At 41.4% G+C, this 27931-nt stretch overlaps 1 protein-coding gene across 1 annotated transcript; it reads left to right on the forward strand.

Moving 5' to 3' along the window:
• Positions 1–19: 19 nt before the first annotated feature.
• LOC311314348 (meprin A subunit beta-like) lies at positions 20–27931 on the forward strand (the record flags this gene model as incomplete). The annotated part of the gene is made up of 13 exons (XM_084444685.1): positions 20–91; positions 8719–8803; positions 9805–9922; positions 10853–11031; positions 11146–11364; positions 11516–11674; positions 12485–12703; positions 19730–20185; positions 20350–20523; positions 22289–22337; positions 23866–23964; positions 26947–27037; positions 27845–27931. 13 exons carry the CDS (start codon positions 20–22, stop codon positions 27929–27931), a joined length of 2007 nt encoding a protein of 668 aa, XP_084300811.1.

A 27931-nucleotide genomic window follows, 5' to 3' on the forward strand; every position in this document is an offset into this window, starting at 1 on the left:
TCTTAAGAAAGCACGGAAAATGGTAAAAGACAACAGCCACCCAGGCTGTGGACTGTTCTCGCTGCTGCAGAATGTGATCACTGATATCACTGTGGGTCTTAATTTATCAGAGTAGGAGTGCTAATATAGCACCAGAGCCCCCTCTTCACATTGTATTCAAGTTCAAATTAAAGTAGGTTTTATTAGTCATATGTACTGTACATGGTATGGGTAAATGAGTGTGAAATAGCAAATAGTACAAGTATTCCAGAGCACTGATTTCGAAAGTATGGTTCCAGCAGTCATGCAAGACTTCATAACTACAATTAGTCCCATCCGGGTAAAGCATAGCAATGCCATGCAGCAATGCACCATCATAATCTTTAGAATGTGGCTTGAGAACCTGTTCTTCTTGAGGTACAGATGAAACAGTACAAGTGTAATCTTTTCGCTGATCAGGGGTGTTTATCCAGCATTTGATTTTTGAGGTAAGAGTATGGTTAATATTGTGGTACTGTGGTATAAGAATTGTTGGAGCCAATTTAAGTTGTTGAACGTACTGATTTCTTGATCCTATTTCCTATTTGAATTATGATGAATTGATGGAGTTGAAGTTTATGAAATGTATGAATTGAATTATGAATTATTAGTAAATATTGTGGTTTGGATCCAAATTATTTACTTTGTTGATTATGCACTGTTGATTTATATGTAGTTTACTATTGTCTATGGTTTGAATTATTAATTATTATTAAGCGAGAAGTTGTTGTAATCATTTAATTGGACAACGCTTGTGCGCGTGGAATGCATGTACATGAGTGCAAGACAAACAAATAGGAAGGATTGCTCTAATAAGAATGATTAGATGACAACTATTTTTGGTAGTGACTGCTTTTACCTGTACACTACAGATTAGATGCAGTGATCTTTTTAATTGTTGTTCTTGAATGATGTCATTTCATATATTATTGCATTTCAACAAATGGTGTGTACATTTCTGTGTAAATAATAAGGGACACACCACTTCTGGAGAAGATCATGTATATCATTACCTTTCTTGTGGTGAGCCTGGGTGTCTCACAAATGTTACCACTGGTAAGAGTTTTATCTGAATTGCTTATGGTATATTTGAATAACAATTAGAATACATGCTAATTAATTTGTAATTAATCAATTACCAATTTTCATTATTTGAACATAATCAAGCAAAAAATAAAATGTCTACATTTTCTTTTTCCAAAGCCTGGACCCAAGATCAAGGGTAAGAATCATGGCCCAAACCTATGGAACACAATACTGTACCTATAGACATCAGGAAAGCCAGCTCACTGAATAGTTTTAAAAGAAAGCTAAAAAGGTATCGCTTCACTTAAGCTTTTAACTAGCTCCCTTTGCACTTGAGGGCTACTGTACTTTTCTTTCTTTTTTCTTTTTATTTTATATTTTTTAAATGTAAATGTACATCTCCAGTACCACATTTTATTAGGCTTATTTGGCATTCTTACACTGTATTTTACTTGAATCTTTATCTTTTACTGTACATGATATCAAAAGTATACCTGAAGATTTGTGAGTGTACTGTGAAAAGATGGTAATTTAATGCGCAGATTGTATGTTTCGGCCCAGTACGCTATAGGACGCTATAGGACATTAGCCAATCAACAGGTTTCGATCAGACAAGACAGCCCAAAGGGAGCTATAGGCCACTTCATCTAGACAGTGTCAGACAGGCACACAAAGGACGTCTAGCGGATTGAATGTCAGATGATAGGCCCGAAATATTTTTGTTTAGTCTAAAATGTAAGCATTTATCCACAAATAAGTTGGCCCAACCTTTAACTTTACGTAGGAAAAAAATTACATAATGACAATGACTATGTTTTAAATATATAATAATAATAATATACCGACCCGACCCCGGATAAGCAGATGAAGATGGATGGATGGATAATAATAATGATAATAATAATAATAAATATAGCTGCAAGCAGCAATGAATGGGGCCAGGCCCTTACGCATCAAAGACAAAAAGCGAAACACGCCATAGCCACATTTGAGCTACGCGGCCATTGGTGTCAATGAAAATACAATGAAAGTGCAAGGGGGTGTTGTTGCATAAAAACAATACACCTCCTCCCTCCCCTACACCTCCTAATCTACACCTCCTCCCATCCCTACACATCCACCCTCCTCTACACCTCCCCACACTACACCTCCTCCAACTTCTACACCTCCCCCTCCTCTACACCTCCTCCCATCCCTACATCTCCTCCTCTACCCCTCCCCCTCCTCTACACCTCCTCCCCTACATCTCCTCCTCTACCCCTCCCCCCTCCTCTACACCTACGCTTTTCCTCCTCCCACCCCAACACCTCCTCCTCTACACCTCCTCTCTCCCCTACTCCTCATCCCTGCTCTACAACTCCTCCCTGAAACAATGAAAGCGCAACCGGGGTGTTGTTGCACAAAAAAACGCTTATATCAACATCATAATTTAATTTGACGATTTTTTGTCCAATTAGCAAATTGTAGAGCATGCCATCACCTACCCATAGAAGCAGGATGAGCCCCATCCGGCCAAAGCGGGCACTACAGCAATCGATTGAATTTCAGCCATTTTGCTTGTCATAGTGCCACCCTGTGGCCAATTTGCTTGATATTTCTCAAATTACCTAAGGATATACTCTGGCACCACTCTACCAATTATATATAAACATATACAGTAGGACCCCACTCATCCGAACTTCAGAGATCCGAACCTCCTGGTCTACCGGACAGGCTTAAAAAACGTTGTGTTTTTTTGCCTGCTATCTGGTTACTGGTGGTATTTTCATTACAGTACTGTATCCTACTGTGAAAAAAAAACAGAACTATGTTGACCTACATGTTGCCTGTAGGCTGTAGCCTACTGTCACGTTTAATTTCTTTGTTACTCTAATGTCGAGCGCAAAACGCAAACGAGTCTGCTGCGCGAGAGCTGCATTCCTATAGCCAGAAAGCGCGTCAGCAACCTGAAGCAGCATGGAGTCATTTTTCGTTCCCAGTTAATGGACTTCAGGAACACAGACGTGTTGTGGGCATGTAGATTAGCCTACTAGACCTACTGTATTTGTTAAATAATAGCCTACAGCCCACGTTAGCCTACATCGGTTGACTTAGAGACACAACAACTTGTCTGTCATTTCATTTCATTTATTTCTTGATTATCATTTGCTCTAATTGTTCTAATGTTGGGGTATTTTTGGGCTATACCATTTTTCTCTGCGAATACAGTAGCCTATCGATGCAGCGTACGCCTCATTTGAGAATAAAGTACTGTATTTGATCAAAGCACGCACTCAAGTGGAAATGTGGTTATTTTATTATAGGCTACTGTAGGTCTATTATAGGCTAGGCTATATGAGTTTAGTTGGCTATTTGATTGCAATTTTGATGCATTTTCACAAGTAATTAAGGGTATTCATTGGTCTATTATGAGTCTATATGAAACAAGTATACCACTTATTGAATTTGGTGCATTTTAACATAAATTTCAGTCATCCGGACATTTCAGAGATACGAACGACCTTCGGTCCCGTTGGGTTCGGATAAGTGGGGTTCTTCTGTATATATATATATATATTTCACAGCATGTTTTAAAATAATGTTGCCCACTGCCTTTCCAGCACATTCAAGTTCTCAATTGATCAAAATAAAATATAATATTCTATAATACGATCCTTAATCTGGATCTAGGATGTTACTAGATTATTTAAAAAATATAATTCCAATCCAAAATACAGGAATTTGACAGATTGTTTGGATGAAACCAGGCCAGGTCTAGCCTGGCTTATGTGCATGGCTGGCTTGTTTCTGTTCAGGAGTTGTAGGATGGAAGCTAGTCATGCCACTGAAATAGCTGTGAATTGAAATGACATGAAATAATGTCTAATAAATTAAGATAGGTCTTGTCGCCTGGACACATCAGTTCCAATGCTTCCAATGCTAATCCAGCACAATAAAAGCGGGAGAGCCAGTTAGCTCATTAGCTCACAACAACTAGCAGCAGCTTCCATAACATTAATGGTAGCGGTCAGTGGTTAAAGCAGTTACATTGATGATTCCTGTAACGTTAGATTTTTTGCTGCAATTGGTTCAACTTCTGTTTCTGGACAAACGTAAGGGATAAACCCAGATAACACAAGGCTAGCGGACCTACAGCGGGTCCCCGATGGATGAGCTGGTGGACCTCTGGCCGAATGGATTCCTGGCCATTTGCATATACTACCAAGGAACTTCATACTGCTTTTTACATAGCTTCTATAACATCCAATGACAAAATATCATCCACACCGAGGATTGAACCCACAACCTTTGGCATGGGAGGCTGACACCCTATCCCGATGTTCTGGGATCACTGCCTCTTGTGGTGGCAAAATTATTTTGACACAGTTAATTAATCTGCAAAACAGACTGTACATTTCCTTAAAAATTAAAATAAAAACGTTTTGTTCCCATGGGATCTCTCCCATCCATCTGAAAAAACTAAACATTTACCTGGTAAATACATGCAAAGTATAGCCTAATATATGTGACAGCGGCTGGTGATTTGGTCCGCAACTCGGCAAACCCCGAAATGCGCTAGAGGGCAAAATAGCTAAGAAAACTTTTTTTTTCGTTTTTTGTTTTTTTGCGTATTACCAAAGTTGAAGTTGTGAAGAACCTACTTACTATAACAGACAACAGTTTTAGGTTCACGAAATACGTTTAATTAGTCTGCAAACTAAGCTCGTTTTTAGCTGATTTCGAGCCGGGCTTGGGGGCGGGCAGATCGATTAGCATGATTTGTTTTCATTGGCTATTGCTTCCGGGTTCTCCGCCCCCCACCCTGCCCATAAGAACAGCACGCCGTCTTTGTTTACATTCAGTTCCAAGTTAAACCATGGATGCTACAGCTTTTGCTAAAGAGAAGACGGGGATGGCATCCAGGGCATGGAAAGAGTTTTAAGAGCAGCTAAAACTCCAGCAGAGCAGGACTCGTTCGTACACGGAGTTTTATTCTTGATGACCTGTGATACAGAGATGACTGTATCAACAAAGCATGTTGCTACCGAGCGAACGCGAACGACGTACCAGATTCACACCACCGCCAAGCATTCTGCTTTGCTTTGGGGTAAGCTGATCTTTATACTATCTGTGCTGTTTACATTACATTGACGTTGTCGTTTAGCAGAAGCTCCTTTCTAAACAAGTGACTAAGTCTAGCTAGCATAACAAAGGCTAGCTAGCTAACGTTAGCTAACATGCTAGTTAGCTGAGCTAGCCCTTTGTTCCTAAACTAGCCAGCGAGGCAGCTAATATCGAGCTAGGTAGCTATATTATAGAGAGAAACAGAATGAGAGAGCATGAGAGGTGTGGTAGTCTGACACCTTTGTTTTTTGTTTTTGGTTACAGGATGAGCAAAAAAGTGAGGATTTGCAGCTCTCCCTGGGCCCCTCCATACCAGCCAGCAAGAAGATCACTATACACTACAGCTTTGATTTTGCACAACAGGTGAGAATACGTTCATCCTATCATGCATTAGCTAGTCTATTTAATCAACACTTTCTGGTACTATTTTATCTAAATGGAGTGCCAATACTGTGTGCAATAGTTTAATGTACTTTCTTCCTTCTATTCTATTGCAGTTTTGATGCAGAGAGACCTGGCATGGTTGTGGCCAGAGAACACCGTGATGCACCGGCAGTCGAGTTTCAGCTGCTGCGCAAGCCTGATGTCCTGCCCCCCAGAGAAGGTCTTCTTGTGCAAGCCCCACCCGGACTGGACATGGCCAGACAGACGTATCTCTTTGACAAGATCAGAGAGTTCTGTTCTGATGAGGGACGAGACGTCACATGTCCCCCGCCAAACTCCACAGCAGCTCAGAACAAGACTGTCCGCTTGTAGATTCACTGCAGATCATCAGGACGGACAGCACTGCAGGAGAAAGGCCACAGCCTTTCCTGTTTTCCTGTTTGTATACTGAAGCGTTGCTTGTTCTCTTGCACAGACTTGCCCACACTTGCACAGACTGCATTGTTAGAATATTGAATACTGAGCTGAGTACTGTTGTTATTACCTTGAGGATTGAGCTGGGGAATGTTATTACTTTGTTGTACACTTGATCACAATGAACACTTTGCACCTTGTCTATAAAACAGACAACTGACTGTACACTTTAACACTTAGACTGTTGCCTTTTTTTGTACACTTAACTACTTATGCTTGTACTTTATATCATGTATGTGACAATAAAGAACGTTAAATTTGAACTTCATCTTATATTGTTCTTAACTGCATTCACAACACAAGATTAATACTGACTCAAAGAGTGTGGGGTCATCAGTGAGAGAGCACCTCACTTGGCAGCCACTCTCAGGTAATACCCCAAGTTGACAGCCACTCTGACAGATAATGACAGATCGTCCAGTGGGGGAGTGGCTGGGGGTGGGGTTACCAGGCTATTGTTCACGCCTGGCAGTCAGGTGTGAAAATGTTGGAGAACTTTGGAGGGAGATTTCTCAGCTAAGTTGATTTGGCAGTACTAGCATTCAAATAAGCATATCTTCTTCAAATATGTTCAGATTTCAATGTATGAGACATGAAAATGCCTAGTTGAGGACCAAATTACCAGCGGCGGTCACATATAATGGGTAATTACTGAGACACCTATACTGTAAAACAGGAGTATTTCAAATGTTCAATTACTGCACATGAATTCAAAAACTGACCTAGCACCACCAGGTAACCACATTTTTACATAGCTTCTATAACATCCAGTGACAAAAAAAAAAAATCTCCCACACCAGGGCTTGAACCCCTGACTAGTGTTTCAGGCAGGATCCCGGGAATCCCGGGTAGGGAACCTGTCGTTCCCCTCCCGGGAAATGGCATCTGGACCCGCCTTCCCGGAGGTTGTTTTTTTGGGCTGGAAATTTAACTATTGTGCATTAGTAGCCTAAAACAATTAATAAACACTCAATATATTGTGTTATTTTCTTCTTAAATAAGTGGGCGTATGAGTTATGTAAATTTTTGTTTTAAAAAGTTATGCGCGCCGATTCTGAGAAAATGAAGCACCGGTTAGTTTAAGCCCTACTACAGCGGTGGATCATAGGCATTAGCCGACTACAGCGGTGGATCAGAGGCAAACATGTACTGCATAGTGTGCAGTGTCACTGTCTCACATAGGCTAATAATAATAATAATAATAATGTTGGCTAGACTATTAGAATAGCTGTAGCATATTAACCATGATCTAATTATAAATGTACAACAATAATAGCCTACCAATAGCTTGCTTATGAATACAGGTTAAGAAATATCATGATAGCGCATTATATAGCCTATTCTAGGTATCTCCACAACCTGGTGATAGCCTAGTCAATCCCGGAGATGAGCTCTTCGCTATGCCCTCCAGTCTCCTGATCTATGCTAGGCTACCGAAGACGGCACTCAGTCTGTTCGAGCGACTTTTTGTTGCCACTGAGGAGCCTTCCCAAGTCCAACCACCACCAGATCAGGAAACGGAATCAACCGAACAGAGTCAAGCCTTCTCAGTGTGCGGACAGTTTGTCACTAAGCTTAGAAACTGGCTGAGTGACCGCTCCATCAATGCTCTTTGCTTCCTCAAGTCCCACTTTATCAAACAGAGGAAAGTGAAATAGCCTAATCGAGATGGGATAGGAATTTGGTTTTTTAATGTTTAGGCTTAGGGCTAGTGTAGCCTACAATGTAAGCGCAAGGGATTTTTTTTTTCACATAGCCTACTTTTAAATTGCGAATTTGAGCTCTTTTTCGTTTTCACATGTAGATTTTTATAAATAAAACATTTAATGTGATACATTATTATACAATATCACTATTCTGTTGCATTTATTTGTCTACATAGCATAAATACAATTTTAAAAAGCACTTCCAATTTGTACGGGAAATCCCGGGATGACCCGGGAAGAGGTCAGAAAATTCCCAGGAATTAAAATTGGCTAAATCTGGGAAAATCTGAAACACTCCCCCTGACCTTTGGCATGGGACTCAGGCGCTTTATCCACTACACCACAGAGGATCTGGCAAATGTGCGGTGTCACAGTATATTTATTTTGGTGTGCTGGGACCACTGCTTCTTGTGGTGGCAACATAGAACTGCAGGTCAACAACACGACAGAGGGAGGGAAGGAGGGAAGGAGGGAGTGACAACCGGACAAATGCTATCTATGGTGCGCTGGCTTCCAGCCACGCAAAAATATGGTCTATAATCAAATTGCTACTCTCATACATTATTATATATAAAAGTCTTACCTTGTCTGGCAGCACATTGTGAAGTTTCTCTTCTCTTATTTTTCCAGATATTGATCAAGAAAAGGACATAAGTGACATAAACAAAGGTAAAGTTCAATTTCCACCAACAATTACAAAACATTTTTAAATGTAATTTATACATACAATAATGTCCCAATATTTCTCAAGAACAATTTGTCCATTGGTCTTTTAGAGCTGAATTTGCCTGGTGGAGACATACTACAGGTGACAGCTCACATCATATGTAATGTTTCTTTATAGTCTTTACATTTACAAGAGGCCTCTGAGCTCGTTACCGTCTTACCATTACACATACAGGATTTCCAACGGGATTTCCCTGCCAAATACCGCAATGGTGAAATGCTGCAGGAGGGGGGATTTTTAACTTCCCACATCTGTATCTGTTTTCTGCTTATGGTCTAGCTCCCGGGAATCCAAAGGAATGGCATTGTGGACACGTCACAGCTTTGGACATCTCCAGTACCCTATGTTTTGGATAGCAGCCTAGGTAAAGGAAGCATTACATTTGTGACATTAACCATAACTCTGCCTTGTAAGGTGTTAAAGGACAATGCTCGTTTTTGACAACCTGCACCTTATTTACGACATATTATGACATGTTATGTTGTGCTAACATAGAGCATGCCTGTTGTGGTTTTCACATGCCATGATCTTTAGAAACATCTTTCGAAACGAAATAGCTTCCTCACTTGCTCCAGCACTAATGCGCACAGCGCACAATCATTGCTCCAGCACGCTGTGCGCATGCGTGCTGGAGCAAGTGAGGAAGCTATTTCGTGTCTAAAGACGTTTCTAAAGATCATATTACAGAGGCATGTGAAATACCACAACAGCCCTATGCTCTCTATGTAAGCACAATTAGCGATTCATCAAGACAGATTGATGAAAACAACCGTTTCGCGGCAGAAAATAGATTTTTAGAAACTGCATTCTAAGTGCCCCGACCACCGCCATAACATGGATATACTGGCTTGCGCTGGATTTTAAATTTCTTCTACATGCCTCCGAACTACACCAAAGTGATCTCGGTGAGTCAAACGTCTTATAATATGTCGTTAATAAGGTCCAGGTTATCAAAAACGAGCATTGTCCTTTAATGTGGATGTTTACTCACAGGTAACATCGCTCTTCTATCACACTATACTCTGCACGCACACTGAATACACTCACCACACTCCATTCTGTATATTTTCTGTAAATTGCACTTGTGCCTCCCTTTTTAATCTTTATCATATTGTGTGTATTGTATTTTGTTTGCACTGTATTTTGTATTTGCACTGTTTTCTGTATTGCATTTGCACTATCGTGTCTTTGCACTGTCCTGTCCTGCACTGTCCTGTCATCTGCAACAGCATATGCCTTAACCCTAGTGAAATTCCATATGAACCCTATACATGGCTAATAAACTGATCTTGAAATCTTGAAATCTTCTCCTCTCACCATTATATCATTGATGTATCCAATCATTCACAACGATCTCTCATGAAGAGATGAATGCCAAAGGAATCATCCTTCGAGCATTTGACCAGTTCAGGCTGAAGACATGCATGGATTTCAAGCCCAGAGACTCTGAGGATTATTACATATCTGTTCAGAAGTTAGGAGGGTAAGTTATCCTTCAGTTAGCTGCAACACCAGTTTGGTTATTGCATTTCACAAGAAGGCAATTAATTACATGGTAACATAAATTACACCAAAATGCTCTTTGAAGTCATTACAGGGATGTATTTGAATTAACACCAATAAACTAGCAAACTTGGGTAACTTCACAATCTAGTTTAAATGTAGAATTCTTGACATAGTACAGATTGTAGGACACATAATTCCATGGTGATACAATATATTCAGATATTTGTCCAGATACAAGATGTCGACTAAATATCCAAGAAGAATGTTGTAGCATAGGTGTTATGGTTCGGGCCGGGTCCGCCCCGGCTCGCCCCCTGCTCCCAGTCTGGACCCTTGCCCCTGCCCCAGACCCCTGGTTCACCCTGCTCACTCCCTGTTCCCGGCCTGGATTCCTGACCCTGAGCTCCTGTGCCTGCTGGACCCTCCTGGACCCTGAGCACCTCCCAGTGACTGCCCCTGCCCTACCCCTAGAGACTTTGGCACATTATTGACATTGTCACCTAGTTTTGTTCTGCCTCCATGTGTTTCATCTTGTGTTCGTTGTCTTCTATGTTGGTTTGTGTCCTCCCAGCCCCAGCTTTAGACACCAGTCCCTCACCAGTCCCACGTCACTCCAGTCCCTCTAGCTCCCCCCTCTAGTTTCCCCTAGTTTTCTGCCCAGTCCCATTCCCAGTCCTAGCCTCGTTCCCTGTCCCCTTCCCTTGTGTCCTGGTTCCCTCTGTCCTTGTGTAGGTGTCTTGTTGGTATCCCTCCATGTCCTTGTCTGGGTGATTGTCTCGTTACAGTATGTCTTGTTGCACACCTGTACGTTGTTCCTTGATTGTTCTCCCTGAGTATATATGCCCTCCAGTTTCCTTTGTTCTCTGTCGGATCATTGACAGGTTTTCTTATGACTGTTCCCTTGCAGGTGTTACTCCTACATAGGGAAAGCTATCCTCAAAGGACAACCCCTCTCCATAGGACAGTATTGTGATGATCTATCCATAGTGGAGCATGAGTTCATCCACGCTCTGGGCTTCTATCATGAGCAGTCCAGATACGACAGAGACGACCATGTCAAAATAATCTGGGAAAACATCAAAGCTGGTATGATGAGTTAGTCCTCCACTGTTTGAGTAACAAAGTAAACTAATGAAGTTGTGCCTTCTGATATGTAGGTGTTTCTTTGCTGATTTTATCAACACGTACTTCTACCGACAGGTAGAGAGGATCATTTTAAGAAACTATCTGCTAAAGTCTCCACCACACTGGGTACTCCATATGACTACTATTCAGTCATGCACTACGGACAAAACTACTTCAGCAATGGCAACGGATTCACCATTATCACCATCCGACCAGAGTTCCAGGATGTGATTGGTCAACGCTTGGAAATGAGCTCCAATGATGTGCTGAAGCTGAACAGACTGTACAATTGCAGTAAGCAGAGGATACAAAAACATTAATTCTCTACACTAAATAGCCTTTGTGAAATATACTATTTGAGCTGGAAAATCCAGATTTCCAGATGTTAAGATTTCACGAGGATCTTAAATTCTTATTCGATGTGCTTCATATCACCTGCTTGTAGATGGGACTGTTGCATTCATGGAACATTGCAGTTTCTCGGACGGAATGTGTGGGATGGGCCGCTGCTCCAGAAGTGTGGAGGGAGGCTGGGAGAGAGTGACACGTGTGGCAGGGGGTCCTGACAGCGACCACACCAGCCTGGGTAGTAGCAGACCAGACGGTAAGATGGGAATGATAATGCTAATGACAATTGCTATATAATGAAATATACTCAAAAGTACTGTACATCCACTGTTTGTCTGTTCTTTCATAACATTTACACAAAAAGTGCTCTACAACCTACTGACACAATAACATAGGCACTACCGGCAATTCTATCCTGTCATGTAAAGAGTATTATACTTTGTTGAGTAATATTATGAATGCATATTACTCATAAGCATAAATGTGGTAAAAATAAAAATACAAAAAAACTAGAAATGGTGCTCAGAGAGCACAGAACCCCCCACACCCCCCACCGAGTTTCATGAAAAGCAGTCTGGTACTTTTTGCGTAATCCTAGTAAAATGAATGGTGGTGAATGGCTGGCCGCGTTTGGGCAGCTTGTGGACCCACCCCATAATTCGGATTTGCTCCAAAATGTAAAGGTTCTAAAGTGGCCCATGCTACTGTACACCCATTCAACAGGTTTGGAGAAAATCGGTGCAGTAGTTTTTGCACAATTTTGCGGACAGGCGAACAGAGGGAGGAACACACGGCACAGAAAACAGTACCTCTCGTCCAGCGGTCACTGGGGTGGAGAGTAACGTCTTCTCTTTTCTTTCAGGGCTCACCACACCTTCTCCACCACAGGGTACAGTCATCATCAAGCCCATTAATAGACACAGTCTGGTATATTTTCACATCTGCCTTATGAAGGCTAAGGTTGAACAACACAAATGTAATGCATGAGAGTTCATCACTGGTTAACAAAGTACACAGTCTCCACAGATATTTTGAAATATGTCAACCTTTTCTTCTCTGTGAGCAGGTTTCTTCGTGCACTCCAGCACAGCGTCGGGGCAGGAGGGGGACTCAGACTGGCTGGAGAGCAGGAGGATGACTCCCGGCAGGACGTGCAGTGTCCAGTGTCTGCAGTTCTACTACTACCACAGTGGGGGAGACCAAGACCAGCTCAACATCTGGATCAGAGAGTTCCAGGATGAGAGGGACTCGAAGGGAAAGCTGCATCTCATAGGACAGATCACAGGTGATCTCTGGGTAGATCTCAGGGTATCTCTGGGTCACGTTGACGTCATCAACGATGCAGGAATGCCTTTCCACAGGTGTAAAAATGTTTCTAAACAAGGCAACAATATATCCATCTGCGAGAGCTAAGGCCATTTATGCAACACTACATCACAATCGCTATAGCGCAGGGTTTGGGTAATTGTGTCATACCGCTAGTGTTGCCAGCTCCTCTGAGGGAAGTAGCTGTTGGTTCTCCCAAAAGTAGCTAGAAGTAGCTACATGACATAATCAACAAAATTGCATAATATGCAATTCTGAAAGAGGCAAAATGAATAGAAAAGGCTGACCAGGTAGTTTACAAACTAACTATTTAGTCCAGGGGCCAATTCCACCTAATGTGTCCAAAGAATATTGGTATTTTTGTTTTCCTACATGTCTCTAGTTTATATTTTGGTATGATTACCATGCCATGATTTGATCCAGTAGCTGGATCAAAATACATTATCTCAGCACATCCAGTATCCCACTTGCACTACAATAGGCACTAGCACTAAATGTTAACAAACCTTAGCTCCATCCATATATTTAAAAACTTACTTCATGGAATTTAATTTTAAACCTTTATTTATACTCGTAAAGCACGGGGGTTTTCCTCATTTACAGTGTTGATGAGTTCACACAGAGACACAAATATCAACAGAACAAAATCAATGTTTAATCCACTGGAATTAGGAGTAATGTGAACTACAGTAACCAAAACATGCTAACAGAAGCCCTATATATGAGGAATGTAACAAACTGGACCAACTGGTAAAAGCAGCAGTGGGAGGAGTTGAGGTTAGATATGATCATAAGATGAATGTAGAAAAACAAAAAAACAAATGCAGTTCCTCATATCTAAAATTGTGTCATACCTAAAAGTATCTCATGAGACATTCCTAAACCCAAAGGAATGAAACAGAGTCAATTAAGGTCACAACAGGCAATTACCAGATCAAGTAGAAGAGAGGCTGCTATCTGGTTTCTATCTTCAGAAGTGTTTGTTTGTAAGCATGTCATCTCTACGTCACGAAGCAGGAAGTCAATTGTTTGACAGCTCGCTTATCGGCTTGCACTTTTAAGTTGTTTTTATCATTTTAACATAACCGATTGGAGTTTCTCCCAGAGGCAGGGCTGAAAATTAACACCTGCCACCGGCCAAATGCAGGTAAAATTTCCAATTGGCGACTAGATTTCGTAAGGCTATCTGAAAAAAAGATATACTTGGCCGGTAGGTTTTTTCATCTACAGTCCCCTTGGCAGGTGACTCACCGTGAGCCAAAAAGTTAATTTTCACCCCTGCCCAGAGGCATTTATTAATCCTGTTTTGCTTTTATAAAATTGTGCGATTTTACAAGACAGCGTTTCCTGTTTTACTATCTGGACCGCAAATCCTGCACTCGGAACCGATCAACCGCGGCAGGCCCAATTTATGGGCCTGCGCCGTAATCATAAACCCGGTGGGCACAATGCCTACAGTACTCACCTCACCTTCCAGATGCGACGAATGCCTCCTCTACAGTATCCAGGAAGATGAGCGTCTGATGGACTCCTTGTTCGATGCATCTAAGATCCATCAGAAGAATTCGGCTGACTCCATGACCCCCGAAGATCCAGCCCTCGAGGAACCAGCTCCAGGAGACCTGGATCCGACTGCCCCAGGTCCAGGAGACTCGGATCCGATCCCTGCACCACTGGATGTTTCTGTCTGCCCAATCCTCCTCGCTGCCCCTGGCCCTGCGGGTGCCGACTCAACTGTTTTTGTCGGCCCTGATGCTGCTACATCAGCCATGGGGGAGTTGGAAGATACTGTACCATGTGTTCAGTCTGATGAATATTGGATCCGGGAGGGAGCTAAATCAAAGCAGCCCCGTGAAAGTTCCACCCCGGTTCCATGGACTATGGCTAGCCGAGGCAAACATGGCAAACTTACCCACCGTGTCCACCAGTCTGACCCTCCGCTAGCCACTAACAACTCATTTGCAGTCTTGGATGAGGACTTCCCCCCTCTCCCAAACAAAAAAGAAACTCCTGTGCGTCCACAGCACACCTCAACGTTTACCTCGGTCGTTCCCCAGTCCTCCTCCAGTAAAGGGAGCGAGCGACGTAATCTATTAAAATTATCTGTGAGAAGACACTCGGGTTGCCCTCCCCCTCCCAAGTCAATCGAGGAGGTCTCCCTGCCAGCCTTGCCGCGATCACTTGAACCCCCAGGGCCTCGTCCATCCGACGTCGTCCCTTCTGACGTTAGTCCGCGTCTCTCAAAACAGCTGTCCCCGTCTCCACCGTCGACAATCATAATAGGTGACTCAATAGTTAGCAATGTGTCAATCCATAACGCCCACGCCGTGGTCTTTTTAGGTGCCACAGTGGCGGTCATCACAGATAAAATTGAAGAGGTTATGACATCCTTCCCCGCTGCTGACTCGCTCATAGTGCACGCAGGGACAAACAACATCAGGAAACAGCAGTCCGAGCTGTTAAAGTGTGACTTTATCCAGCTGTTTGGTGTACTGAAACACCTTCACTACAGCGTTGGTATCTCTGACCCCACCCCCTCGCCTGGCCACGGCCTCGGCCGCTTCTCTAGATTACTAAGCCTAAACACCTGGTCCACTTGTCGTACCCACAACGTGAACTTCATAAATAATTTTGACCTCTTCTGGCACCGTAGCAATCTCTTTGCAGTTGATGGTCTCCATTTAAACTTTGCAGGCGCCCGAGCACTTTCCTCCAACTTCTCCTACTGTATCCATCACTGTTCTCCTCCCTTCACCTGTGTTTCTCAGCTGACACAGGCTGTGGTACTACTCGCCCATGCACTGCCTAGAGATCACAGGTCCCTCAACCATTGACGTCCCGCAGATCCCAGCCCCTACCACAATAGTTCCTCCATGTACTGTAGTATTGCAATTGGGCTAGGATCACCTAATAATAGTGACGAAAACATCCCTGTCAGAATTAGTAGGCCTACTTAATATGCAATTACTATTGTGAGTAATTTGGTCACAATACCTCTTCAACCTCCACACCTTGTTAGGACTACTGCAGTCACCACCCCAGTCCCTCCCCTTACACCGCTAAATTTCAAGAATCAAAAGGGCCTTGGATTAATCCATCTAAATATCTAAAGTCTACTTAAGAACTCTGACCATATAACTATTCTAGTTGAACAGACAACCCCAGATATTTTGAAACTTGGATTGATAAGAATATTGATAACTCAGATTTGGCTCTTTGTAATTATAATTTCTATAGAATGGATCATATAGGCAAGGGTGGGGGAGTAGAAATGTATGTCAAGTCTAGTCTTCCAGTGACAATTTTAAATGCTGTCTCTCTCCCAAAGTGCTTTGAGTTTCTTGCTCTAAAGGTTCAACATGGTCTTGATTCTATGACTGTGGTAGGAGTGTACCGTCTTCCATCAGCAGATTCAGATACTATTGCTACTTTAGTGAACATGTTTTGTGAATACGCTGCTGATGAATTGCTTGTAATGGGTGACCTGAAACTCCACTCTGATAGACCTTATTTTTACTAATAAGGTCAACAAATATCCTTCTAGTGGTGTTTTTAAACTAGGTGTGAGCGATCGTTGTCCTATTGCTTGTTTAAGGGATGTGCATGTAAGGAAGTCAGGGTCTCAGGTGGTCTCAAAGAGGAATTTTAGGCTGCGTTCCGAATCGCATACTTCTACTTCTTACTACCAGTACCTACTACAGCTGCCCTTAGAAAGTACGTACTTTGAAAGCAGTAGGCATCCAATTGGGACATACTACCTTGTCATAACATTGCACCTTTATATTTGCCCACATCCGTCGCTGTCCATAACGCGACATTCGTCTACAGCTGTCACAACTCGCTCATGTGACGCACATTTCCGCTGTGCACAGGATTGTGGGTCAGAATAGCCAGAAAAGCCTGCTGGCTTGCATGCTGCAAAATACGACCGGATGTAGTAGGACATCCTGGTATTTTTGCCATACTGCATGTGGCATACTATGTATTGGGACATACTACATCCTGTTTTGGCATACTATATAGTAGGGTAGTATGTGATTCGGAACGCAGCCTTAAAAACTTTGATGCAGAGAGGTTTATGGGTGACATAAATGACTGTGACTGGAGTCATGTCATGTCAGAGCCTGATGTTCTGGTAGCCTTGAACTCACTTATAGGCTCATTTAATACAGTATTAAATAAACACGCTCCATTCAAGAGGGTTCGCATTAAGGACAGAGTCACACCATGGTATAGCCCTGAATTATCTTGGTTGTTTAGGAATAGGAGCTCGGCCTGGTCTTGTGCTAGGCGCTCTGGTGACTCTCGACACTGGCTTGCTTTTCGTCAGATTAGGAACAAGTGTACAAATGCTGTAAGAAAAGCAAAGACAGACTATTACCTTGATCTAGTTACTAATGCATATTCTAATCCTGCTAAATTCTGGAGTGCAGTAAATGTAAACAAAAAAAAAACCTCTAATTCCCTCCCCACCCATATTGTTATCAACAACCGTGAGATCTCTGATAAGAATGAGATCTGTCAGTCGTTTAACCAGGATTTTGCTGAGGCAGGACATCTTTTTGACAGAAATATAACTGGGTCTCTGTCAGCTGCTGTATCTGATAGTCAGGGTCAAATGTCTCCTCATCCTAATTTTTCTCTCAACTCATTTACACTTGATGAGGTTTATCATGCAGGAATAGCCAATAGACAATTAGACAATAAGTGTTCCACTGGTGAAGATGACCTGGAGGCTTACTTTATCAAACTGGCTGCTCCAGTTATGGTTGAGCAGTTGACTTACATCTTTAATATCTCTGTTGCCACTGGCAAGCTTCCTCTTGAGTGGAAATCGGCTAGCGTACTCCCACTACATAACGGCGGTGAGAGAGTTAATTTAGATAACTATAGACCGATCTCTAGGCTGCCCTGTTTGGCAAAAGTAGTGGAGTCACTAGTAAACAATCAAGTTAAATATTTTCTTTCAAGTAACTCAGTGCAGGGTTCGGTGCTGTGCCCTGTCCTCTTCACAATCTACATAAACAATATTTTATCATCTTTGAATGGATCCTGTGAAGCCCATTTATATGCTGATGACACGGTTATCTATTGTATTGCTGATTCTGTGCAGTTAGCTACTGAAAACTTGCAGCTCTCTTTCATTCCTTTGCAAGATGCCCTACATCAACTTAAGCTTGTTCTCAATTCTAATAAAACAAAATTCATGATATTGTCAGGGCAAAAAATGTGGCTTACAATAGTTTACAGATAGCATCACTAAATGGTACACAAATTAGCAGAGTCACTGAATATAAATATCTTGCTTCTAAGCTGCGCAAAATGGTTGGCTTTCTGTACAGAAATCGCTCAAGATTCCCTCAATTCTGTCGGAAAAAAAGTTGTTGAATCAATATTCTTATCCGTTCTTGATTATGGAGATGTCGTTTATCATCACGCTTCAGCTTCCACCCTGAAACCATTGGACTGTGTACCACTCTGCACTTAGATTTATTACTGGGGATCGGTATGACACACACCATTGTATCCTTTACAGTAAGGTTGGCTGGCCATCCCTGGCAGCTCGGCGAGAATATCATTGGCTCTTGTTCATTTTCAAGGCGTTGACCGGCAAACAGCCATCGTATATAGTTGCCCTTTTGGACAGAAATGCTCCAGCCCAACAAACACATTCTAGTGACTGGATCACACTTAAAGGAGTAGTAAAGGGAAAAATCATGTTTAGCCCTGTTTTAAGGTTACTTATGATCATAAACAATGGTTCAGATCAAAAAGTTGACAAAACTAGCACTTTTGAGAAAGTCCGATAATTGCTCTACCACCGTTTTGGTCAAACAATGGATGTGGGTGGGCACTGTGGAAAATCATTAAAAAAAAACATGTTAAAGACAAGAAACTCACCGAGGTGTTAGTTGGCGTTCTGACATATAATTCGCCATAAAGTAAGATTCTAGTTCATCTGGAAAGGCTTTTTAAAAAATATTTAGCATAGAACTATTTAGTCGCAACACATGTGTGTAAACTTCCGCTTGAACAATAACAATAGCTACCGTAAGTAGTAGTAGTTCCACTTCCTGAATCCCCTCTGAGGTTTGATCTACACATCTACAACGGTCGCGTCAATACAAGTCAATGGATTTCATAAAATGATCAATGAAACCCTACAGGATTCATACTTTGCGGCGAATTTGATGTCAGAATACCAACGGAAACCAATTACCTCCTTGGTGAGCTTCTTGTCTTTGAAATCGAGAGTTTAACATGTTTTTGAAGGATTTTTCAAGGTGCCCACCCACATCCATTGTATGACCTAAACGGTGGTAGAGCAATTATCAACTTTCTCAAAAGTGCTAGTTTTGTCAACTTTTCGATCTGAATCATTGTATATGATCATAAGTAACCCTAAAACAGGGCTAAACATGATTTTTCCCTTTACTACTCCTTTAAAGTTCCACGGACTAGTACAGGACTTGGCAGGACAGCATTTACTTATGCAGCCCCAAAGTCCTGGAATGACATTCAGTCCAAGTTAAAGTTGGAAGTTCTTCCTTCCTTCATGGAATTTAAATGCCTGATTTCATTTCTTTATAATACATTGAGAGAAATTGAGAGTTTAACATGTTTTTTGAATGATTTTTCAAGGAGCCCACCCACATCCATTGTGACCAAAACGGTGGTAGAGCAATTATCAGACTTTCTCAAAAGTGCTATTTTTGTCAACGTTTTGATCTGAACCATTGTATATGATCATAAGTAACCTTAAAACAGGGCTAAACATGTATTTTCCCTTTACTACTCCTTTAAGTCGCCAAGGGGTCTGTAAAGTCGCCAGATATAGTGACAAAGTCGCCAAGTTGGCAACACTGTGAATACCGCCAAACAGGCTCAGCCACCTGGAGGCACGCAGGAAGCGAGCATTGAACAATCCCACAATGTCAACATCAAATGTTTCTCTTTCTATCTTCTCCCTCTTCGTCTCTCCCAGGTCCTCCAACTCCCCACTGGCAGCTTCATCATGTACCCCTGAACGCCACCAGCAGCTTCCAGGTGGAGTTTGAAGTGTATAAAGGAGCAGGACCTTCTACAGGAGGGTTCTCCATCAATGACATCAACCTGTCAGAGACAGAGTGCCCACATTTTACCTGGCAGATCAAGGACTTTGAGAACCGTCTGACAACCAGCTCCTCCGGTGCCTTTCTGTTCAGCCCTCGGCTGTACTCCAGAGAAGGTTATGCCTATCAGATAGGATTGAGATTGTTGTCTAGGAGCTATTTTGGCATCTACATGCGTCTGGTGTCTGGTCAGTATGATGACCAGCTCCAGTGGCCTTGTCTTTGGAGGCAGGTGACCTTCCTGTCTCTGGACCAGAACCCCCAAATCCAGCTGCAGATGTCCAAGCAGTTCAGCTTCACCACAGACCCCTCTGTGACAGACTCTGATGGTGAGCTTCATGAGCAAATACGATGTCAGGATAGTAATATTACAGTCCAACAACAACACAACAGCTCTACTGTGCAACAGTTAGAACATATTTTAAGGAAATGGACAACATTTACAAAATATTACACTGTTCTATTGAGTCATTCAATTCTCTACTGTTGACAGGAAATTCTTTTTGGGACAACCCTCGTAAAGTAGGAAGAATCTACACTGACGAGAACAATGAGAAGTTCCTTGCCAACAGTCTGTATGGAAGAAGAAAATTCAGGGAGCTGCAAGACATGAAGACCAGTGACTTCCTGAAGGGAGGCGATGCCATCTTCCTCATCACGTTCCAAGGTTAGCCGGCAAAAGGCTTAGTACTCCACTGTAGCACTGAGGTAAATGGTAAATGGACTGCACTTATATAATGCTTTTATCCAAAGCGCTTTACAATGGTCTCTCATTCACCCATTTACACACACATTCACACACCAATGGCGGCAGCTGCCATGCAAGGTGCTAGCCTGCTCATTCGGAGCAATTTGGGGTTCAGTGTCTTGCCCAAGGACACTTCGACATGTGGACAGGAGGCGACGGGATTCGAACTGCCAACCCTACGATCATTGGACGACCCGCTCATGAGTCGTTCCTTTTTTCCTCCTCGACCGGCTGAGGTCTTTTCTTTACTGAGGTTCTTTAAGTGATGTGTTTGGTAACCTTAAGCATCTCAAACAAACTGAATGTTAGACAACCCTTAAACATAGCCACCATTGCTTTAAGAGGGAGGGAGTTGAATTGTGTCTATTGTCATCAGTGTCTTGAAGGTATCCACTCATGCAACATTTATGCAACTTATTTATTCTCCTCCCAGATATCTCCCCTCTCCTTAAGAAAAACTCTCTCCCATGCCCAACGTTGCCACCTGTGAGGTTCTCTCAGCTACGAGGGAACCGTGATGAGGGTCCATGTTCCACCAGGTATGACATAGAGTTCTTATATGAAGCTGTTTTTGAAAGTACCGTAAATCTTCTAATAGTGGCTGTGGCCTTTATTTACTGAGCTGCAGAGAGCCCCAGGCCTTTATTGGACGCAGGCCTTTATTTCTTAAAATTAAACTCTCATGGACATAATCCCTTAATTTGAGGACTTTTATTGCAAACATGTTGCACAAACCAAAAAATATGCCCTATGTCATCCAACAAAACAAATCAAAGAGGCCTACCGGTATGTAAACAGAAAGTGAAAGTTAAGTGGAAGTGGCTATGTTTGGGCGTTACGACCACCACTCCCGAGTGTGGGCGTTAAGACCACCTTATACTTCTAGCTCCAAGCTAACTTTCTTCTGCCCACCACCAGTATGGGGTTAGATCTGTTTCAATACTTGTCAATATACACCACATGTTTCACAAATGTTTTTTGGTGATTCACAAATACATTTGTGTGGTTCACAAATAAATTATTGTTTCATAAATGTTAATATCATGGTAGGTTCTCCAGTAACACCTGCAAATCTTAGTCTGAACAAGTCAACACACCATCCATTCCTCAACTGCACTCTGCAACCCTGGAGGACAACAGCACAGATGAGACCACAAGCATGGTGTTCCTCACTGTAAAATGCTTCTAACACCCTTAGAATGAGTGTAAATGTATCAGCTGAGAATTTAGGGGAAATTTTCTTTACAAGTCTAAAATTCATTGTGCATTCACAGTGCATTGACATCACATCAGCCATACTTGGGCTAGAAGGTGCCCATGTAAAGGTGAATTGAGCATCTAAGGTAGTTGTAGAAGATACATTTGACTCCCATTATTTATTTTAATTGTATTGGGAACCTATATGGTGTGATCAAAATGTCCTGTAGCCTACTTCATAAAAAAGGGCAATAAAAAAGACAAAAGGGAATCGAAAGTGTGACTGAAAATGTAAGGTCCCTTCCCTAAACTCTGGACTTCAATTAATCCCCTAACAAAATAAGAAAACGAAGCTGAGTGACGGAACCAAAACAAAACGCGCACACTGATTGGTCAGAGCTGCCTTGTAATCTGATTGGCTTGAGATGAGGCAGGGTACATTTTTTCTAAACGTTTCATAATTCGCTTTCTGGTTCGTGTCTCCCAGGTGCCAGTAAATACAAGCGCCCAGGTGCCAGTAAATACAAGCGGTGCAAGTAAATACAAGCGGGGCACATGTTTGTGAGTTTGAAATATATTTGTGAACCACAAAAATACATTTGTGAAACAAGAATTTATTTGTGAATCACACAAATGTATTTGTGAATCACATAAATATATTTGCAAACATTATGAAAAATAACTACCATAGGGTTGACGGTAGAGTTTGAAATATATTTGTGAACCACAAAAATACATTTGTGAAACAAGAATTTATTTGTGAATCACCAAAAAACATTTGTGAAACAAGAATTTATTTGTGAACCACACAAATGTATTTGTGAATCACCAAAAAACATTTGTACAACATGTGGTGTATATTGACAAGTATTGAAACAGATCTAACCCCATACACCAGCTAGCCGTGCTCTTTCCTTGTCAGCTAAGCGCAGTTCATCCTTCTGCTTTCTCCAGTATCTGATTCTCTTCGGGTCGATGCCAAAGTGCTTTGCAGCTTGCTCTCCTGAATGTTCTGCAGCATACTGCAAAGCTCTCTCTTTAAATTTCACGTCAAACTTTCTTCTGGTCGGCGCCATGTTTGTTACCACCTCGAACAATGTGCCTAGCAACCAAAACTACCATAAAGCCCAGAGCTTTTTTCCCTTTTGACCTGGCCTGTATAGGGAGCCGGCCTGTATTTGTCTGTGTTGACCGTGCCCCCGGCCATTATAAGAGACCCAGCCTATAATTGAATACAGGCCACTATTAGAGGATTTATGGTAATATCATTTGCCACTACAGGTGTGTTTTTATGCCTCTACCTGGCCGGAGGCATTATGGTTTCAGGTTGTCTGTCCGTCCGTCCGTCCGATGTTTGTTAATGTAATATCTCGTGAACACATTGATGTAATTTCTTCCCCTTTGGTAGAAATGTTCACTGGCACTGAAGGATGAACTGCTTAGATCGTGGGGGTCAAAGGTCAAAGTTCAAGGTCACTATGACCTCACAAAATGTGTCTTTGGCCTGCTGAACACAATATCTCAAGAAAGGCTTAACGGAATTTGTTCATATTTGGGTAAAATGTTGAGTTGGACTCAAGGATTAACTGTTTACATTGTGGAGGTCAAAGGTCAAGGGTTACTGACCTCAAAAAATATGATTTTGGGCTGCTGAACACGATATCTCAAGAACGGCTTGACAGAATTTGTACATATTTGGCCAAAATGTCCAATTGGACTTAATTAGATTAATTGGATTAGATTTTGGTATTCAAATGTCAAAGGTCAAGGTCACTGTGACAAATTTTACAAAAGGCACTTTTGAACGGTAACGATAATGCTAATGCTAGCTAACGCTAATGTTAACACTAGCTAGCTAATGCTAGAGTTAGCATCAGTTAGCTAGCATTAGCATTAGGTTAGGTTAGCAGTTCCTTAGGGTTAGGGTTAGTTAGGTTAACTGCAACTTGCATTGTTGGGTGTAGGCATTTAGCCGCTACACATTTTTTCTAGTTTTTCTTTCCTTCTTGGAGGCAAAACCTAATATTGGTCATCTTGTAAACATTTCTCTATCCTTCATTGTAGATTCATTACCACCACTCTGGCTCCTCCAACAACCACCACTCATCCCCCTCTAACAACCACCACGCTGCCCCCTCCCACAACAACTGATGAAGATAAGAGGTACTGACAACGTCCAGATTATTACCAGCCACTAGTTTTGCACATAAATAGATGAACTCTCAGCTGTTTACACACATACTTTAAACAACAGCACAATTGGTCAATTTAGTTTAGGGGCTCTAGAGACACAGGGTTTGGAGTGGGGGATGTGGGGAGAGAGCCCGCAATGTACCAAACTGCCCCGCCGGCTCTGACCCAAGGCAAGCACCAGAGAGCCGCCCACACATGGCCGCCCATTCACCTCCATTCATTTGGACTTGTTTAATCATGGCGAAGATCAACTGCTTTGAATTAGCTAGTCATGCTGGTAACACTTTATAATAAGTTCACACTATAAAGCATTTATGAAATACTTAATTCATCATTTTTTAATCATTATTCATTTATTATTCCACATTAGTAAGAAATGTACTAACACATTTATAAAGCTTTTATTGTTCATTAATAAGCTAATGTAAAATGTGTTTATTCACTGTTTTTTCATGCTTTATAAACAATGTATTTAGCATTTGTAAACTACATATATCAATTACAAACAAGTTTTTCATGAGATGTTAATGGTTCATCAGGTTGTTTATAATGTGGAAGTTAATGATTGACAAACTATTTATGAGTGCTTGACGCATGCATTTATCCATGTAATGAATTAGACATGCACAAATTGTTAGTAAGTGGGTTAATCGATGATTTTTAAGAAGATATTATAGAAGAAGATTTATAAACACTTTATAATGCTGTAATACATGATGAGTTCAAGTAGTTATAAAACATTTACTAGGCCGTTGGTAAAGTATTATGTTGGAGTTGATCTAAAGTGTATGCTTTACACAGCATTTATTGATGAGATATTAAGGCTGGCAATGCAATTGCGATCGATTTCAACTAGTCTTCAGTATTTTTTTTATTTATTGCACAGGGGTGGTTTTGAACCCTGGTGTACTGCAGTGCAAACACCTGTCTAAACCATTAGGCCACCAAAAACAGTGACGCAACTTGACTTTCTTTAGTGCCTTTATACAATCTAACTGGTTGCGCAATATCGGAATCAGGCTTGAATTTTGGATTTAGACCATGGGCACACATTACTTAAACCAGACATTTTAATCAGTAGCCCAGTGCATAGCATTTTGATATCTTAATGTAACATATTAAAATTCATGAAACCAACGTCTGTTTACTAGGGAGTTTCCTAGGCGCATGTGGAGAAAAAAGTACATTTTGCATTTTTGTGCCTGGTGACGCACCAAAGATAGTAAATGTCCGGTTGTCACTCCCTCCCTCCCTTTGTCGGGTTGTTGACTTGCAGTTCTATGTTGCTACCACAAGAGGCACTGTTTTTTTTGTGCATGGCTGTAAGCCAGCGCACCTGTTCACAGTTAGAATGAGGAGTCCATGTATAGCTTCATAGGAGAGATAACGTGTTGGTGTACTTACTTGAGACTGATGGTAGGTAGCCTGTGTGTTGTTGTTGTAGGCTAGTAGTTATATTACTATAGTTGTTATTGTGTGTTAACAAATGTCCCTTCGGGATGACATTGCTACTATCTGATAGTCCACCCGAAAGGACCCCTTACGGTCAAAATAAGTTCCAGGTAGGAATCGAACTGTTTAGATCTAAGATACCATTACCCTACAAAGGCACTATATAGAGGGGAAGAATAGGCTTCAGCACCTGCGAAGTTGAGCGCAGTGACATTTGCATGTGCAAATTGGTTTGTCGAAGCATGGCTATCACCCCAACTCATTATCTTTGAAATTGCATTCATTACAAGGGGTAAATACATGTTTTGTAGGCCCTAGTGTAGGTTTGTAGGCCATAGTGTAGGCCTCCGACTTTTTTTTCTTTCTTTTTTCTTCACATGCGCCTAGAAAGCTCCCTAGTATACAGACGTTGGTTTCATTAATTTGAATATGTTACATTAAGATATTAAAATGATATGCACAGGGCTACTGATTTAAATGTCTGATTTAAGTAACGCATGTCAATGGTCAAAATCCAAAATTCAAGACTGCTTCCGATATTGCGCAACCAGATGGATTGTATAAAGGCACTAAAGAAAGTGAATTTGCATCACTGTTTTTGGTGGCCTAATGGTCTCGACAGGTGTTTGCACTGCAGTAGACCAGGGATCAAAACCACCCATGTGCAATAAAAAAAAACACTGCAGACTAGTTTAAATCAATCGCAATTGTATTGCCAGCCTTAATATCTCATTAGTAAATGCTGTGTAAAGCATAGATAGTTTACACTTTAAATCAACTCCCACATATTACTTTACCAACGACCTAGTAAATGCTTTATAACTACTTGAATTCATCACGAATTACAGCATTATTAAGTGTTTATAAAGCATCTATTAACCCACTTACTAACCATGTGTGCATGTCTAATTCATTTCATGAATAAATGCATGCATAAAGTACTTATAAGTAGTTTGTCAATCATTAAATTCCACGTTATAAACAACCTGATGAACCATTAACAACTCATGAAAAACGGGTTTGTAATTGATATTATACGTAATTTACAAATGGTAAATGCATTGTTTATGAAGTAGGAAAAAACAGTGAATAAACACATTTTACATTAGCTTATTAATGAAGAATAAAACCTTCATGAATGTGTTAATACATGTCTTTATAATGTGTAATAATGAATGAAAAACGCTTTGTCAATGATGGATTAAGTATTAATAAATGCTTTATAGTGTGCACTTATTATAAAGTGTAAATGTTATGCTCATAGCTAGCTACTGCTGTTGGTTCTGTTGTATCTAGCTAGCTTGGTAGCTCAGAGAGCAGAGCCAAAGAGCACCCGTTCAGCTGACCCCAGCTGTGTCAAACCCAGCTGCTCATGAACTGGCTACTCATAAACTGCAATGGTGATCCACCACCAGTGTATTTTTGATGTTGCCTCTAAGTATGGGCGCTCTAAACCTACTTTTGGTAATCTCGTTAACATTCCTCTATCCATCATTGTAGATTCACTACCACCACTCTGGCTCCTCCAACAACCACCACTCATCCCACTCTAACAACCACCACGCTGCCCCCTCCAACAACAACTGATGAAGTTAACAGATACTGACAACCTCCAGATTATTGCCAGCCACTAGTTTTGCACATAAATAGACAAACTGAGAAACTCTTGGAAGGAAGCTCCGTAGTAGATAGTTTACACTTTAAATCAACTCCCACATAATACTTTACCAACGGCCTAGTAAATGCCTTATAACTACTTGAATTCATCACGAATTACAGCATTATTAAGTGTTTATAAAGCATCTATTAACCCACTTACTAGCTGTGTGCATGTCTAATTCATTTCATGCGTAAATGCATGCATAAGGTACTTATAGTTTGTCAATCATTAATTTCCACGTTATAAACAACCTGATGAACCATTAACAACTCATGAAAAACGTGTTTAATTGATATGATACGTAATTTACAAATGGTAAATGCATTGTTTATGAAGTAGGAAAAAACTGTGAATAAACACATTTAATATTAACTTATTAAAACCTTTATAAATGTATGAATACATGTCTTTATAATGTGTAATAATGAATGAATAACGCTTTATGAATGATGAATTAAGTATTAATAAATGCTTTATAGTGTGCACTTATTATAAAGTGTAAACGTTATGCTCATAGCTAGCTACTGCTGTTGGTTCTGTCGTATCTAGCTAGCTAGGTAGCTCAGAGAGCAGAGCCAAAGAGCACCCGTTCAGCTGACCCCAGCTGTGTCTAACACAGCTGCTCATAAACTGCAATGGTGATGCACCACCAGTATATGTTGGATGTCGCCTCTAAGTATGGGGACCCTAAACCTACTTTTGGTAATCTCGTTAACATTCCTCTATCCTTCATTGTAGATTCACTACCACCACTCTGGCTCCTCCAACAACCACCACTCATCCTCCTCTAACAACTACCAAGCTGCCCCCTACAACAACAACTGA

Source organism: Borostomias antarcticus (assembly GCF_949987555.1).
Source record: "Borostomias antarcticus genome assembly, chromosome: 10".
Classification (NCBI taxonomy): Eukaryota; Metazoa; Chordata; class Actinopteri; order Stomiiformes; family Stomiidae; genus Borostomias; species Borostomias antarcticus.